Source organism: Vicugna pacos, chromosome 17, assembly GCF_048564905.1.
Source record: "Vicugna pacos chromosome 17, VicPac4, whole genome shotgun sequence".
In the NCBI taxonomy this organism is placed as follows: domain Eukaryota; kingdom Metazoa; phylum Chordata; class Mammalia; order Artiodactyla; family Camelidae; genus Vicugna; species Vicugna pacos.
In genome coordinates, this window is record NC_133003.1 from 17,273,546 (window position 1) to 17,291,345 (window position 17,800).

A 17,800-nucleotide genomic window follows, 5' to 3' on the forward strand; every position below is an offset into this window, starting at 1 on the left:
TTTTTTTAATCCAATCTTGTGTTTTTTTAATCCAGTCTTTGCTTTTTATTTGGAGTGTTCAGACCAGTTACATTTAGTGTACTTATCAACATGGTTGAGTTCAAAGCTGCCATCTTCTAAAATGTTTTCTGTTTGTCTAATCTGTTGTTTCTTTTACTACCTTCTTTTGGCTTAACGGAACACTTTCCACTGGCTTTTTGGCTGTGTGCCTCTATTTCTTTAGTAAGGCTACTGTAGGGAAACATACACACACATATATATAAAATATAATCATACATGTATTCTACATATATATGTATGTATAAAATCACAGTCTACCTCAAAACAGTACTCCTTCATGTAGGATGGAACCTTACATCTCTGTACTTCAGTTTTCCTCCACTTCTTTGTACTGCTGTCATTTTTATTTTTATGTATGCATACATATTTTTGCTTTAAATAGTCTTTTTAAGAGATCAAATGGGAAAAGACTTATTTTACTGACATCTTTATCATTTCTGTCACTCTTCATTCTCTTATATAAATCCACATTTTGGTGTTTTCTGCCTATAGAACTTTAAAATTTCTTACAGTGCAGGTAAGCGGACAGTATATTCTGGCAGCTTTTGCTTGTGTGCAAATGTGCTTTTACTTCATTTGTGAAGGTTATTTTCATTGGGTATAGAACTCTAGGTTGACAGTTTTTTTGTTGCAGTTGAATTTCACACTGTTGAGTGCTGGATTTTATCTTCATGTAAAAAGTGCTGGGTTTTGTTTTGGCACACAGTTACTTGGAATCAGTTGGATCCTTTTGGATTTTGCTTTTAGAGGACAGATCCAGAGCAGTCTTTAGGGCTAATCCGATGCACCACTTCAGTAGAGTTCTCAGCACAATGCTGAAGTCTTTCCACTCTGGCTGGCGGAAGCATGCAGTGTATGCTGGGATCTGTGTACATTCTAAGCGCTGCTCAGCCTCCTGCTTTGTGGAGTTCTTTCTCCAGCCCCACGTAGTCTTAACACACGTGTACTGACCAGTGTTCAGTCAAAGACTGCAGGTTTCCAGGGCTCGCTCGCCCCCTGTGCAGCGGGATGCGCCTGACTTGGGGCTACCCCTGTGCCCTGAAGTCCAGCAGGGACTGGGTTCCTCAGACTTCTGGGTCTGGTGAGGGGCAGATGCGAAGAGGAAATGGGATCTAGTCTTTCTTGAGCTAATGGGACCCAAGCACCTTGTGACTGCTGGGGACTCATATGTATTTTTGAGGACCCCTGACTCCCAAACACCTCACTCCCAGCAAGGCGTTACAGGTTGAGAAGTCAGGAAGAGATCAAAATCGCAGAGTTTTGGTTCTTGTGAGTTCATGATGTCCTTGGGGAAGAAACAGGGATTTAAATTAGCACCAGGTAGCAGTTGGACGGTGACATCTCACAGGGCACTGCTGTGAGGGTCAGGAGGGTTCCAAGAAGGTGAGTCGCGGGAGGGAGGAAGAGTGCAGGGGACAGAGAACTGAGGGGTTGGGCAGGATTCGGGTCATCAGTCCCGTGTGAGCCACAGGGAACAGGTGTGGACTTCGCTGAGAGGGAAGAAGCCACTGTTCTTCCTGACTCCTCCATCCCTTCACAGGGACTCAGCGTTTCTGGCTTGGAAAACTGGAGGGCTGGGGGGTAGTGCTGGAAAGAGCATTGCCGGGCGGAACATCAGCTTTTGGATGGGAACGAGACAGATTCGCTGTCGCACTGTGTCCGGTCTGTCGTCCCCTAGGGTCCCTGCCTAGAAGGGCCCTCTCTTGGCTTATTGCCCTGCTCTTAGTTGGTTGTCTTGAAATTCCTGGTAAGTTTTGAACAAAGGCACTCTATTTTCATTTTGCACTGGGCCCGCAGGTTGTGCACCTGGCCGAGGGGTCCCTCTGTAGAGCTTCTTCCGCAGGTCTGGAGGAGTGAGCTCGGCCGTGAGGATGGGCGCTTCGGCGAGAGCAGAGGCCGAGAGCAGCCAAGGCCAGAGACAGAAGCCCGGGCCACCTCCAGTGTGGGGGCGAGGAGTGGAGGCCACAGAGCGGGAGAGCAGCAGGTGAGTGGATGAGCTCCAAGGGCGAGAACGAGAGGAGGAAGCTCTCTGAGAGGCATCGGGAGAGGGAGAGGGGGCATCACAGACAGCGCCGCCCCAAGGAAGGCGCGGGCAGGCGGGCGCGTGGCCCTGCTTCCCTGTGGGGGTATGAGGCTCAGAAAGGTGCAGGGCGTACTGCTGATCTGTCCCGAGCCCCCTCCTCAGGTTGCCCACCTGGATGGGGAGAGGTGGGACAGTGGCTGACGCTTGACCTTCCAGCCTTGCAGAGGGCCGGGCAAAGCGATATTACAGCATCAGGCTGTGCGGTCCACTGAACCGCACTGTGGCCCCTACATAACCAGTGTCTGTGCATCTCGTTACCTTTCTAGTACCGAAAAGTTCCGAATTCCGCGACAACTCTGGTCCTGAGGGGTGCGGACATGTAGATGAGACCAGGTCAGGGTGCTCATTACAGCTCGTGATGAGAAGGCATTTGGAGTCAGGGGCTGAGACCTGGTGTCGCAACACGTCCCAAGGAGTTCCAGCGTGCTGGCGCTCCCCTGGGCTGGAGGGCTGCTCCCTGGGACCTGTTGTTCGGGAGCCAGCTGGGACTGAGGAAGTGTCTGTCAGCCCCAGGCTGCCTGTGGTCTGTTAGGAATCAGTACCTCAGTGTCCTGTAGAAGCACAGCAAAAACCTGGGTCAGTGGACACACGGCTTAGGCGGGAGTTGGTACATCGTTGGGTCATTTCAGGTCACCAATGCAGATCGCACCCTGTATCCTTCCTTCAGTTGTCGCCCAAATGCCAGGGATCATCCAGGGTACGGGCAGGGCACCCTGGTCGGCGGCATTTGGGCAGGTCCTGGAAGGTAGTCTCCCCGTTTATTTAGCTGACTCTGTCTGTGAAGGACAAGCCCTGTGGTGCTGGTGTTAGGCCTTGTGTTCTGGGATTGGAGGGGCAGAGATCACTGTTAGTGGCTCTTCGGCCTCCCTTAGGGTGGGGACATACTTGCTTTCTGGTTTTCTAGCCAGACAGCTATGTAAAGGGCGGTGTGTATCTGCATCTGCACTGCTGAGTTGCCCTCTGGTTCACTGTCCAGCACTTTGACGCTTTTCCTGGTACTGAGCGAATGATGGGCTGTAAGCTCTTCATGCCTCGGGCTGGTTGTGCAGGCCTGTGTCTGCTGCACACATGTAGGGGTGGGGGTGTTTGTCTCCCCCCCGGGGGTCAGCAGACCTGGACTTACCCAGCTCCGCGCTGTCTGCATCCTCCTGCCTGGGCCGAGCTGCTCTCGGGTGTGAATGGGAGACCACAGTGGGTAGTGGGAGGAGCCAGGTGAGCCTGACACCGCGGTGACTTCCCTGTCCCGAGAGGAAGCTCACCAGCACTGTGAAAGGTCCAGAGAGGCGGCCACGTGTCATCAGTGTGATCTGTGCCATAGGCTCAAGGGAAAATGCCATTATTCCTCTTTTACTTTAGCTGATCCCTAATGACAGCAGGAAGCCCAGCGTCTCCGATCGGGGGAGATGCAGTCATCCAATGCCAGGCATTGAGGGAACTGGAAAGACTCTTTGGTCCTGCACCCTGTTGCTGCTCTGCCCCGGATCCTCTTCAGGCCCAGGGGTGCTTGCCGGCCGCGTGGGGGTGGTGCTTGTTGCTCCAAATCCCTGCCAGGCCATGGTGACAAGGCAGCTGGAGGGTGGGGGGGGGGAGGCTGGCTCTGCAGGGCCTTTAGCATCAGCTCCTTCCTGAGAGAAAGCAGCAAGCCCTGTATCCCCGCCGTCCTCAAACTCCAGCATGACAGCGTCCACTGCAGGCATCCTCAAAGATGCAGTCTCAGACCAAACTGCCAAACCCTGTTCCTCAGACCGGGGTGGTGGCGCCCGTGCGTCTGCATTGAACGAGGTCCAGGTGATTCTTTCCGGGGCATCTGTGGCCACACTCTGAGGCCCTGTAACAACAGGCCTCACCCTGATGCAGGCCTGGGGCCCCAGCTACCTCAAAAGACCTAATTTTGACTCTTAGAAAGTTGGGGTGAGCAGTGTCCCTCACCCTTCCCAGGTCCCTACTTTTGCAGAGATGGGGAGACCGCAAGTGGGCCTCTTGACCAGGGGAAGCACCTTCTCCCCTCTGGAGAAGCTGCAGCCCCACGTGGTGGTGATGCCAGGGTTGTCCCAGCCTGAAGGAGACTCCTGAGGACACAGGCGCCCTGGCAGCGGGCCCGCATTTGTCTCTGCTGCAGGCCCTGGTGGCCCTGGGAGGTGCTGGATGCTCCAGCTTCTATCAGGTCCTTTCTCTTCAGGCCACCCTAGGGTGGGGCATGGCGGCACCAAGGGAAGTCCTCTGACTTGGCTGACCAGCAAGAAACTCGCCAGGCCTGTTACTGGCTGGCTGCCTGGTGCCAGGAGCTGTCCTTGCTGGGCCTTGGGTCAAGCTGGGTTAGGAAAAGTCTGGACCCCAGGGCTCTGGTTCTGTGGCCTTGGGTGGCCTTCCTCCTTCTTGGTGCCAGTTTCCTGCTGGAAGGAGAGCGGGAGCTCAGGGGTCAGGGCTGACGAGAGAGCTGGGGCCGCAGTGGTGCAGGCCCTGGCAGACGTGGGCCACACTGCTGTGAGAACTTGGGGAAGTCACTTAAGCCCCCTGTGCCTCAGTTTTCTCATCTGTGAAATAGGGACAACGTGAGGAAACAGGCTCAGAGGGCATATCAAGGAGGGCAGTGGGCTCCTGGCCGCCCCCTTCATTGTAGGGCTGGGTATGCCTGACCATTTGCTTCTAGTTTCCTCCCAAAGCCTGTAAGAAAGATCTGTTATCAAGTCTGAGCTTTGGAGCCACTGCAGGGGATGAGTCAGTGTGGCCACCAGGAGGGAGACAAGGTTTACTGCCTGCTCCCACCCCTGCCTGAGGCCACAGCCCCAGTGGCGGGGTCTGCCAGCAGAGACCCAGGCCTGACCACAGACAGCAAGGAGGCGTCTGGGTGGGGGGTCTGCGGGCCCAGCCTGGCCCCAGGGGGCCCAGTGAATGTCAGGGGGAACAGAGTGAAATGTGATGCTGGTGAGAGGAGTCAGGCTGAAAAGTAGAGTGGGCCAGGGCCCGCTGGTGATCTGGGAGCTTGGTGCCAGTTTGTTATGGCTGGAGAGAGGGGAGTTGAGGGAAGCGTGACAGGCAAGGAGCTGGGCTGTGGCCTGGCCCTTCCTGCAGCCTCAGGTGTGCAGCTGGAGGAGCCACCCTGCCCCCGAGAGGGTCCCCCTTAGCAAGGGCCACCTGTGTGGCTGCACACACCCCTCTGGGACCCTTCCAGCAGGGCCGGCTTGCGCAGGAATTGGCAACATCGCCTCCCTGTCTCCAACTCTCCCTGGGCGGCCGAGGCTCTTCCCCCGGACCCGCCCGTGCAGCTCCCACCATCCTCGAGAGCTGTCGCGCTTGGGTCCAAAGACCCGGGTTCACCAGTGCGGGCAGGGCCTCACGTGCCCTCTGAGAGCCGAGGGGGCTGTGTGCACAGGAGGCTCTGGATTCCTGTCCGGCTGCTCCCTGCCTGGTCCAAGATGCTGCCGCCTCTGTCTCCTCCTGGTGCTGTTTGTCTTGGCACCTTTTCTTACCCAGGCTCGGGCTCCTGCCTCTGGAGTCCTTATCTGTTCAAGGCTGGTGGGTGCCTCCAGCTCTTGTCAATGCTGGGGTTTGGGAAGGCTGGTTAGGAATGAGAGGAGGGCTCTCCCCCAGCTGGAGTCCTTGGGGTGTCCAGGAGAACTGGGGGAGCAGCCCAGGGACCTCCTATGGGTCACCACAGGGGCTGGAGACAGTACAGCGGGAGTTGGGGGGGTGCCACAAGGACCCCAGCCCAGCAGGGCAGTGGAGTGGGTTGGATCTGAGGCTGAGGTGAGGCCAGAAGGACAGGGACCGAGTCCGGGCCGATGCAGTGCAGGGAGCAGGTGGAGGGGAGTGGTGCCAGGAGACGACAGTGGCCACATGGGCTGAGGGGCCACCCTCTTAAAGCACGTGAGGCCAGTGTGTGGGCCGTGCAGTGGGTCAGTGTCATCCTGCATGGCTCCCTCAGTTCAGTTAAGGTGACAAGGGACTATAAAATGTGAAGCCATGAAGGACACCTTGGTTCCTTCCAGCCCTGACCTTGGGCACCAGCAATGAGCCGGATGCCACCAACTTCAAGCACTGGGACACAAAGAGCAGCTCTGCAGGCCAAGTGGGTCAACGCAGCCTTCTCTTCCCGCCAACCTCTCTCCTGATGCCACCTGACTGGTTCCCATGTCTGTCTTCCTCCTGCCTGTGACCCAGGGACCAACCCCCCTGGAGGTGAGTCCTGCTGGTCCAGGCCGACCTCGGGTCCCAAGTTCCCTCTGCATGACTGGCTTAGTCCTGGCTAAGTGCTGTGGTTCTGTGGGGTCAGACGGAGGAAGGGCAGGGGGAGGCTTCTGGGAGAGACAGTCCTGGGTGCAGGGAACCCAAGGCCTGGACTGTCGCAGGGCGAGGAGGGCCAGCTGGAGAGGCTGCCGGCTCAGAGGCGGCTGTGAGCCCGCGAGTGGGGAGAGGAGCTGACAGGGTTCACATCGGAACCCACTGCCTCACCTAACTATTCATGTGACTGGTCCCCAGAGCCACTCGGGGGGGCATCAAAGAGCCGGGTCCAAGGACCTCAACTGAACATTCTCCTTTCCAGCAAATGGAGGCTCCAGGCTGGGGTGGTGAGGAAGCTCTTGGGGGCTCAGGGTTGAGGACTAGAACGGGGGCTACCATTCTAAAACATGAGCATGTTCTAGAAAGTATTAGGCATCGCACAGCCACTGAGCGCTGGTGCCATGGAGGAGAGGGGACAGAGGGCACAGACGTCCACGCTGGCAAAGACGGCGGTCTGGCAGGACCCACTGAACAACCCCGCGTGGCAGACGGGAGAGTCGGGGCTTCTTAAAATACACCCACCGGAGCGGTCCTGCTGCGGCCGCCCCCTCCCTTGACGTGTAGGACAGAATCAGGGCACCTCAGCCCCTGCCGGGCCCCCCGAGGCAGGTCGCGGCGTCTGGGGGGCAGGGGCTGGCTGTTTCCTGAGGCACTTTGAACAGCTGACAGGAAAAGGAAGCCCTGCCCTCTGGGGTAGAGCCACACGCCCAGAGGGCCGTACCCAGTGGGCCGGGGCTGTCGTGCTCAGCCAGGGAGGGGAAACACCAGGAGAAAGGCTGCCTCCCCCGCAGGGGTGGGCCCTGCCGGGCACCCTAGGGTCAGGTCCCGCGGCAGCAGAACCTCCAGAGAACTGCTGGGGCTTCACTGCATGCTTTGGAAGCCGCTCAGCCTCGGGCCAAGCCTGGCCCTCAGTGCCCCTCACGGCCGGTTCAGAGCAGAGGGCCTGGCTCGGCCCACAGACAGGAGGAGTCAGAGGTGCACGTGGCCTTTAATAGCTCGGCTACCGCTGCTTCTGTGACAAAGGGTCTGGTAACATTGCAAAACAGAACCAGGAAAGAGGCATCTCAAGTTGTGGAGTTCTGGGAACACTGCTCCTGTCACTCACTGGGGGCTCCTGGGAGGGCACACGCCCGCCCACCCCACCCCCCGGTGTGCGGTCACCGTGCAGGGGACATGGGGAGCTGGTGGTCCATCCATGGGTGAGGCTGGGGCAGCAGTGGCTCTGGAGGCAGGTCAGGCAGCTGGAGTGGCGCTTGGGGACGGCCGGGACCCCGCAGAGCCTTCTGGCCAGGTTCCCCGTCCACCTACACTCAGGGCGCCTTTTCTTTCTCACCTTCTCTCCACTCCTCCTTCAGGTTCTCGGTTGCGAGCTTTACCTGCTGTCGAGAGAACACAGGACACGGGTGAGCCATGCAAGCGCGGGTGGTGGCACCTCGTCTGAGGGAGACATGGGACAGCACGTTCCCTTAGCTCCATCCAAGAAACTGTGACCTCTGACACTGCCCGAGGCTCCCTGGGAGTCCAGAGTCCCCATTTCTGACCCAGAGGAGACAGGAAATGGTAAACGGTGAGTGGAAATGTGTTGGGTGAGCCCAGACCAACGGGGATGTTAAAGATACTGAAATGAGAAGCGGCTGGCATCTCTTCCTCCCTGGACCTCCAGGGGCGAGGGAAGGGAGGACAGAGCTGGGGGTCTGAAGCACTGACGGTGGGGCCCAGTCCTTGCTCTGCTCCTGCAGAGGGTGACCTTGGAAATGTGCCCACTCTAAGCCTCAGTGTCACAACTACACAGTGGGTGCCATGGTGCACTTTCTGCAGGGTGGTGGGGGTTACTGTGCGGGAGTCCCTGGCCCAGAGCAGATGCTCTGTTCAGCAGACATTTTGACCAGGCCTTTGTCTCAAGAGCCACATCCAGTACATTCGCGGACATCCTATGAAGGCTCAGATGGAGGTGACAGAAGGAAGGAGCCGGCACCTGAGATCAAGGCCCGGTGCGCAGGAGTCCTGCTGCTCCAGTCCCAGGCCTCGCCAGCAGGGCCCCACCACCTCCGTCCCATGGGTGCTGGAAAACGTGAGTACAGCTCTGCCCTAATTACTGAATCACTGAATGACTCCTTTGGAATTTGGCTTAAAGCACACACAATTGTTGATAAGAGCTCCTTACTGAGGGGAACACAACTCTGAACACAAACACTGCGGTGTTCAGAGCACCCGCGCACGGACCATAGATGCAAAGGCGCTTCATCCTGCTTAAACCCACTCTCCTCTTTTAGGCTCCTTTTAGACCTGCAGTATCTTGGGAGAACCCCCCAACCTTTACTCCAGACAGTCCTCATCTTCTGAGGCTGCTGTGTCTTCCCCAGGGCGGCTAGAGGTGGACTCCCGGAGGCCGAACTTGGGGAGGGACCTGCCTCGCCCTTGCCCGTCCGGGGTTCAGGGGCTGACTTTGTGCTGGGTGGGGTGGGCTCTGCCTGCAGGGAGTGACTCACGGCAGAAAGGCCGGTGCAGACTGTGATTGAGTTCAGAAACCTGGGGACGTGGAACGGCCATGCCCTCCAAGTCTCCCCGGAAGTTTTTTTGCATCTACTCCCTTTTCCATTAGTAACATTTCCTTTCCTCTCGCGAGCCCATTTTTGATTTAACAATCCCCAAAGAAGCCTTTTTTTTTTTTAATGGGGATAATGTTGTTTACCCCCACCCCACCCTCCAGGAGGAGTTGCTAAAGAGAAGCAGCCTGGGCCCTGCGGGGACAGCGGTGCTGGGCTCCATCCACCCCGGCACCCTCAGCCCGAGCCCACACTGTGGCCTGGAAGGGGTCGGCTCCTCACAGCCCGCGACTCCAGCTTGCTTATTGTGAAAGATGGCGGAGAACATCTCAGAGACTCCCACCTCTCCCCGCCTGGACCTTGGGCCTGAGAGGAGTGAGACAGGTCACCGGGGGCTGAGTCGTTCAGGGAAGAGGGCCTCCCCCTCCATAGCCACACACACAGATGGGGGGCCTATAGGGCTCCTTTGGCTCAAAACCCACTGAATCAGAACTCATTTTGATTTTTCCTCACCATGTGGAGGAGGAAAATGTGGCTAAAGATTCTGTGACAATCTAGGGATATTTTATCATCACGATGGTGCTAGTTTAGTTAAATGTATTTAGCTTTTAGCTTTTAACTTCTTACAGTTACTTGTCAAATCAGGAAACAGATTCATGTTCTGTCCACACACCCCCCCACCCCGGCCGCCTCTTGCAGCCCAGAGCTTTGGCTTTTCCTTAGCGACTCTTGTTGGAGGGCGTGGTGAGGGGGGAAGCAACATTATCTCCTTAAAAAAAAAAAACCAAAACCAAAAACTGGCTTCTTTGGGGATTCTTGAAACCCTATAAAAATATAAGCAGGGTAATAGTGTTGACGTCTTCCCCATATAAAGCGTCAGAATGGAGAGAGAATGAAATTTCCCTCAACTCATGACTCATTAAAACACTTATGCTCCAAACTTCTTTTAAAAGCAGAGACTGATTTTTGGCATCATCATGAATAATGATTATACAGGAGACCTTGAAGGTTTGTGGCAATGCTGTGTTAAGCAAGTCTATCGGTGCCATTTCTCCAACAGCATTATTTTTTTTGTTTTTTTAGATACACTTCATGGACAATGGTCTTTTATATGCCTTGGGATGCAATATTTGCTTCATTGCAGTGGTCTGGAATCAAACCTGCAGTATCTCTGAGGTCTGCCTGTACCAGGAACCTAATAACTAAGTGTGTTCACCAAACCTGCAGCCTAATGTGAAGGGTACGTACCTGGCTCCCCTGTCCCTGTGGAGAAGTACAGACATGCTTCCCACAGTCCTCAGACGGTACTTCACCCTCCCAGGTTTGTAGCAGAGACTCCCTGGCTGGGCCCACAACCAGCTTTGGGATCCTTCTCTTCACATTATTGCCCAGTTTTCAACCTGTCAGCAACTACTCCATTACTCCTTCCCCCAAAGCAACCACCACCTACAGAAGGACTCTATCTGGGCAGCTCTTGGCTGAGGACAGAAAGAGCCTGAGCCTGAAAGATTCATCTCTCCCTGTTTACTGGAGGCCTCCAGGCTCTCTAAGGGCAGAGCTCAGGGGCTGGGTTCTCGGGCCAGTTCAGTTCAGCAATGGGGCACCTGCTCCCTGAGGCCCACTAGCCTCAGGTGCACACTCCTTGATGACAGAGCACTGTAGTCACCCAGTCCTCCCTCCCCACCCGCCTCTGTGCTGATGGAGGAAACCCAGGGGCCCAGGACGGCGGCCAAATTGTCCGCTTGGTCCCAGTGGGAATGCAGGACTCCTCTAACAAGGTCCAAACCTGGCTCACCCAACCGGTGAGATGTGGTGTCTGCAAGCTCATTAACTGCGCGAGCTGACCCTGGGGAAGGTAAACGTCGGTTCAACTCTTCTTACGTTATCTTTTGGCAGGAGGAGACTAAGACGGTGGGGACAGAGGGATGTGGAGCTCACCCCCCCCCCGAAACACATCAAAAATACAACCACAGCTGGAACAAGTCTCACAGAAGATACACAACGAAAGCTGCAAGACCCCCATGTAACCGGGTAGGACTAAAGGAAAAGGGGGGGTGGCACCTGTGCCCCGGAGGGAGCCCCTTCACCAGCGGGGAGACCAGCCTGGACAGAGAGGGGGCATCAGGGGCTGGGAGGAGAGCCCAGCAGCCGCTCTGAGACGGGGGGACAGAGAAACTCCAAGTGGCTTAAAAACTTATGACACCATAAAACTCCTAGAAGAGAACACATGCACAATGTTCTCTGACATAAATCACAGTAATATTTTTGTAGTTCAGTCTCCCAAGGCAATAGAAATAAAGGCAAAAAGAAACAAATGGGACCTAAATTTATAAGCTTTTTTCACAGCAAAGGAAACCATAAACAAAACGGAAAGACGACCTATGGACTGGGGGAAAATATTTACAAACGATGTGACTGACAGGGGCTTAATTTCCAAAATATGGACAGCTCATACAACTCAATATCCAAAGAAAAAATAACCCTATCAAAAGGTGGGCAGAAGACCTAAATAGACATTTCTCCAAAGGAGACATACAGATAGCTAACAGGCACATGAAAAAATGCTCCACAGCATTAATTATCAGAGGAATGCAAGTCAAAACCATAACGGGATATCACCTCACACCAGTCAGAACGGCCATCATCAAAAAGTCTACAAATAATAAAGGCTGGTGAGAGTGTGCAGAAAAGGGAGCCCTCCTGCACTGTTGGTGGGAATGTAGTTTGGTGCAGCCACTATGGAGGACAGTATGATGATTCCTCAAAAAACTAAAAATAGACTTAACTTGTGATCCAGCAGTCTCACTCCTCAGCATATATCCAGAGGGAACCCTAATTTGAAAAACATGCACCCCAACATTCATAGCAGCACTATATACAATAGCCAAGACCTGGGAACAATCTAATCCACAGATGACTGGATAAAGATGTATGTGTGTGTGTGTATACACACAAATATACACAACGGAATATTATTCAGCCATAAAAAGAATCAAATAATGCCATTTGCAGCAACATGGATGGACCTAGAGATCACTATACAAAATAAGCCAGAAAGAGAAAGAAAAATACCATATGATGTCACTTATATGTGGAATCTAAAAAAATAATACAAATCATCTTATTTACAAAACAGAAACAGACTCTCAGACATAGAAAACAAACAAGATTACCAAAGGAGAAGGGGGGGATAAATTAGGACTATGGGATTAATAGATACACAACACTATTATATAAAATAAACAAGAAGGATCTCCTGGATAGCACAGGGAAATACTATCTTGTAATAATCTATAATGGAAAAGAATCTGAAGCTGTACACCTGAAATGAACACAATCTTGTGAATCAACTGTAGTTTAATAAAATTTAAAAAAACTTCTTAAAAAATCATCTTTTGAGCCCTGCGTTCTTTGCACATTTGAGTTTCTGAGCAAAATGTCCAAAAGCAAAAGTTAAAGGCATTTCAAAAGAAGACCTCACAGGTATCTTGAGAATGCAAATTACTTCCAGTGGCGAGTGCGGGGCCCACAGAAGCCAGAGGCTTGCGTCCCCGCCACGGGCATGAGGTTCCACAGGTGGGTGAAAGGCACTGAACACTAACAAAAAGACGACAAAGCGAAACTGAGGCGAGAGCGAGCGAGCCGCCTCCCTGGGTTTGGAAACTTTATTGGGAACAAGAAGCCCTCACTGGAGCTGCTCTTGCCTCTGTCCTTTCACCCTCCACCAGCGGGCACTGACAGCTTCTCCAGCCTAAATGCCATCTCTCCTGTTCATCCCAAATCCACACGAAACCACTAAGTGCTAAGCGTCACAGACCCTTCCTCGGGCAGTGCCCCTGGGCGTCATACGTGTTCCTCTGCGCCATCTTCCTGGGAACCTTGGCTGCCGGCCTCCCTGCCTCCCTATTTCCCACATGTCTAATTGTGCTTGTATGTCGAAACCTCCTTTCCCCTCCTGCTGTGTGGACATATTTTTAATGTCTGTGATAGTCTGTTACCTGCATGTAACTTAATTAACAGTGACCAACACATTATATACCAGGTGCTGTTCTAAACTATGCATATACTAAGCCATTTGCTCCTCGTAACCGCCCTATGAGAGACACCATTATCAACATTTTAACGATGAAATTGAGGCTCAGAGGGGTTGAGAAACCTGCCCAAGGCCACACAGCTCATAGAGGTCTGAGCCCAGGCCATCTGGCTCCAGAGCCTGGGCTGCTAACTTGCAGCTGCCTGGCCCTTTACCAGTGGTGCATCCCAACTCTGGGCTGGTTTTGTGCGATTATAACATCACCCAGCTACCCACTGGGTGCACCTGTGCTGTGAGATTCAGAGTCAGATGGGTCACATTGTCATCCTGTGAAAGTTTGCTTGTGTTTGGAAATTCTTGGTGAGGCTTAAATTTTGTCCTGTCCCACTTCGCTCAGATTTTCCGCTTTAGCTAAATCTCCAAACCAAGGGAGTCTGGCTTTAGGACACACCACGTTAACCCCATCCTGACCTGTAAGCACGAATGTAAATAAGCAAGATTTTAAAAGTTGCTTGATATTCTGGAAAGGAAGTTTAAGAGTTAATTAAAAAACCAACCAACCAGAAACCCATGAGAGTGTGCTTTAAAGAAAGGGTTCTAAAAATGCTCAATATCGCAAATTTTCAGAGAAATGCAAACCAAAACTACAATGAGGTATCACCTCGCACCAGTCAGAATGGTCGTCATTCCAAAGTCCACAAATGACAAATGCTGGAGAGGCTGTGGATAAAGGGGAACCTCCTACACTTCTGGTGGGAATGCAGTGTGGTGCAGCCACTGTGGAAAACAGTATGGAGAGTCCTCCAAAGACTAAAAATAGACTTACTGTATGATCCAGCAGTCCCACTCCTGGGCACATATCCAGAGGGAACCTTAATTCAAAAAGACACCTGCACCCCAATGTTCACAGCAGCACTATTTACAATAGCCAAGACATGGAAACAACTAAATGTCCATGGACAGATGACTGGATAGAGAAGCTGTGCTGTATTTATACAATGGAATACTACTCAGCCATAAAATATAATAAAATAATGCCATTTCCAGCAACATGGATGGACCTGGAGAACGTCATTCTGAGTGAAGCCAGAAAGCGAAGGAAAAATACCATATGATATCACTTTTATGTGGAATCTAAAAAAAAGACAAACTTATTTACATAACAGAAACAGACTCACAGACGTAGAAAACAAACTTATGGTTACCAGGGAGGGAAGGGGGTGGAAAGGGGTAAATTGGGAGTTTGAGATTTGCAGATACTACTATATATAAAACAGATGAACAAGTTCATACTGTATATCACAGGGAACCATATTCAGTATCTAATTGTAACTTGTGAAAAAATATGAAAATGAATATGTATATTCATGTATCACTGAGTATTATGCTGTACACCATAAATTGACACACTGTAGACTGACTACCTCAATAAAAATACACTAAAAAAAAAAAGGCTTCTAAGGTGCTTAAGAACCTGTGGGAAATGTGGTGGGACAGTCAGTTGGCAGAATCACAAGTGCTCGAACAGCTAAAACACACAAAAGGCGGCCAGTGATGGACAAACTGCTTACAAGAGCATCTCCAAGGGAGGGAAACAAAGAATGAGCCAACCTCAGTCTGGCGGCGAAGTGCCAAAGTAGAAATGTTCATAAATTGTCCAGGAACAAGAAAGGTTAAGATAAGCAACGTCTCCTTTACTAGACGAGGAAAGGAAACTGGTAACAGATGCTGCCTAAAAGGTGGCTGAGTCCAGATACGAAGAGTGGACAAGAATACTCTGCCCCCAAATCAGAGGACCAGTGACAGTTTCTTTCAAAAACTGACTTTTTAAATGATGTCATTCACTGCAGTAACTAGATTCTTAGATACGATGTTATTCTGCAAACTGAGATGCAGTCCTGGGCTGTTTATCAGGAGAGAGAGATAGGCAGTCTGATCTGTTATACTGACACACCCAGTGATGCTGCCAGGACATTAACCCAGTGGCTCAGATCATCCAGATGACCAACAGCATCAGGTCTGCAGGAGGCACTACCTGGACAAGCCTTTCCCAGCATCACATACTCAGGAACTAGCCCCATCTTGATCTGAACACAGCCAGTGGCCTGGGATGGGGGGAGCACCACACCTGCAAGATCTCCCTCCCTTCCTGCCTGGAAGCCAAGGACGGGGGCAGCGTTCTTCTCCCACAGCCCGAGTCTGCCGAGGCCAGGGAGCCCCATGTGTAGCACACTGGTCACTAGGGTCCCTTGGGAGCTGAGACCAGAGAGGTCCGTGACCAGCCACGGCCAAGACAATGGTCTGGTCGACCCTCATCTTCATTGTGGGTCCTAAGTTGACAGCTAGGGACACCCCAGGGCTCACAGTTCAGGCTGGGGGGCTGGGTGTGGATGCACAGGATAATGGACACCAGGACAAGGGGCTGCTCCAAGGAACACCCTCCCATCAGGCTCCTCCAATGAGTCCCAAGTAGTGGAGAGTGAGGGGACGCGATTTCCCTGTGGCATGAAAAACAGACCCAGAGTTTAGAAAACAGAAGGCTGAGGCAAAGAGTCCACCAAACTAAATGTAGGAGACAGTCCACTGCCCACACCAGGGCTTCAACCAGAGTTTTTTAGATTTAAAGTAAACATTTTTCTTAAGTATCAATGGGGAATAGTGTCTAATCTAAGAAAACACTGAAGGTCACTGCAACAAGCAGGAGAGTGGGTGCAGCTGTCCCAGAGGGGCCGCGTCTGTGCCCACAGCGTCTGCACCCCTTTCTGTGCGCCCACCCTGTGCAGGCACGAGAAGGGGGGGCCCTGCCCCTGCAGAGGGGCTCCCGCCTGCAGAAACACCTCCCCCATCACCGAAGAGCGGGGGGGCGGGGGGACCCTGTAAAGTGCAGGCATGACTTTGGGACGCAGAGAAAGCACAGGAGTGTCCCGTCGTCCTTGGGATCGTCCCAGGCAGCGCTGGGTTCTCCCCGCCTACACAGGGGGTGGCTCTTTGACAAAGGCAAACATCTATCTTTGTTCATGTCATCTAATATCTCAAAATCAATATTATGACTAAAACCAAGCCCAGAATTACAATATGGACTATGATTTTTAAAACCCCATGTTACCTCCACTGCCCGAGAGAGTAACACACACCCTCCAGCCGTGGGGCTGACCCCGACCCCTGGCGGGTAGGAACGGCCGCCGGGCTGCCCGTGGAGGGAGCAGAATTGCCGGCCTCGGCGCCCCTTCTGTAGAGCCTGGGTCAGGCTGGAGCCAGGAATGGCTGACTTTCTCTCAAGAAAAACACCCTGAGTGCTAGGCAGGGACTCGATCCTTCATTCTCTGGACTTCCTTTCCCTGAGAACAGCTAGTTTCCCCTCACTCCCATCTCTAAGCCTGGGTAAGCAGGACTACATCTCTCCTTTCACTTCAGTTCCCATCACCTACCTCCCCCGGGGTGCGTGGCAGGCCCTGGACCCAGCACGGACGGCTGAACGCAGGTCGACAGGACTGTCCCGGGGCCCTGAGCACACTCAGCAGTGTCTGAAATCTAGGACTGAAGTGACACGATGCCGTCCCCACTGCGGACAACAGGCCGCTGAAACCCCAGGTCCCGCAGTGCTGGGCCCCCTCTGCCCAGGTCAGATGTCGCAACGGGTGGAGTTAGCAATAAGCCGGATGATCTTACAGCCTGTGCCTATTTTTAATTGATTAAACATATCATACAGGCATGAAGTTCCTCCCTCACAGTGTCTGACTTTTCTAGGAAGATGCCCTTCTCCCCTCTGCTCCTGCAAACAAGGTAAACTGGCCTGTGCTCTCTCTGCCTTTGGAGCCCAAGGAGCCGGCCTGGAGATTTGATTTGTCCAGGAAAGTTGTGATTTCAAGAATCTGCCTGCTTCTTCCAACCACTGAGAATAAGACCTGTGATCTAGAAAATGTCTGTTTAAGAAAACACCTTGCAGTTCCCCTGTTTCTGGCTCATGGTCAGCCTCCTTCCTCAGGCAATCTCAGATAGACTACAGGCTTTAAAAAAAGAGGGAAGGAAGGAAGGAAGGAGAAGAGAGAGACATCCTGACATCTTAGAGTCTCCTGAACTCTGCGGGGAGCCGGGTACCTGGTCTGAGAAACTGAGACTGTCCCTCCCGGTGGTGGGAGAGGGGACCCCGCTGTGGGCTGGGCCTCTGCAGGTGGCCGGTCCTCAGGGAAGGGTTCTTTTTCTCTTTTGTGGGGACTCATGCCGCCGTGTGGTGTCTGAGCTTTGCGCTATTTGAAAGGCTCATGTGTGTGGTGCATGCACACGTGTGCGCAGCTCTGCTGACTCTGGGGGAAGGCGGTGAGACGGGCGGGGACAGTGCTGCCTCCACCTGCCAGGCCAGCTCCTCCGCCTGGCAGCCCCGTGTGTCCTTGTCCCCCCCAGGCAAGGGAAGGGGTCCATCCCACTGAGTAAGGGGTGGGGCTTTCCTAAGGGCTGCAGAGGGGAGTCTCTGCCTGGAGGGGACTAGGCTGGCCTGGAGATAGGGGAGAAGACCTGGAACTCGGGTGCCCGATACAGTGTTGTCTTCACTGGACTCTGGGAACAGCTATATTCAGGGAGAGTGAGGGGACAGGAGGAGGTGGGAGCTGAGTTTCTAGACAGTGTTTAACAGCTGGGGCCCAGCACGGAGCTGGGCCAAGGGAAGCAGACAGGAGATCGTGGCCTCCTCTCTCCCCATACGTTCTCAAGAAGGCTCTGTGAGGACGGCGGTCAGATCTGGGGCCACCAAGACATCACGTGGCTCCCCATGGCTGCCTTGGCAGGGCCTTCAGCAGAGAT

The 17,800-nt window shown here is 53.2% G+C and overlaps 1 protein-coding gene and 1 long non-coding RNA gene across 2 annotated transcripts in view; one reads left to right on the forward strand and one right to left on the reverse strand.

Annotated features, from left to right (window-relative positions):
• Window positions 1–7,393: 7,393 nt before the first annotated feature.
• ANO10 (anoctamin 10) overlaps window positions 7,394–17,800 on the reverse strand; it is a 177,669-nt gene continuing 167,262 nt past the window's right edge. The window contains exon 13 of the mRNA XM_072941089.1: window positions 7,394–7,803. Within this exon, the coding sequence (XP_072797190.1) occupies window positions 7,735–7,803 (69 nt within the window). The 3' untranslated portion in view covers window positions 7,394–7,734. The remainder of the gene's footprint in view (window positions 7,804–17,800) is intronic.
• LOC107033231 (uncharacterized) lies at window positions 7,784–14,159 on the forward strand. Its single transcript, XR_012060598.1, has 3 exons — window positions 7,784–8,495; window positions 10,054–10,210; window positions 10,867–14,159. It is a non-coding gene; the product is annotated as an uncharacterized lncRNA (long non-coding RNA).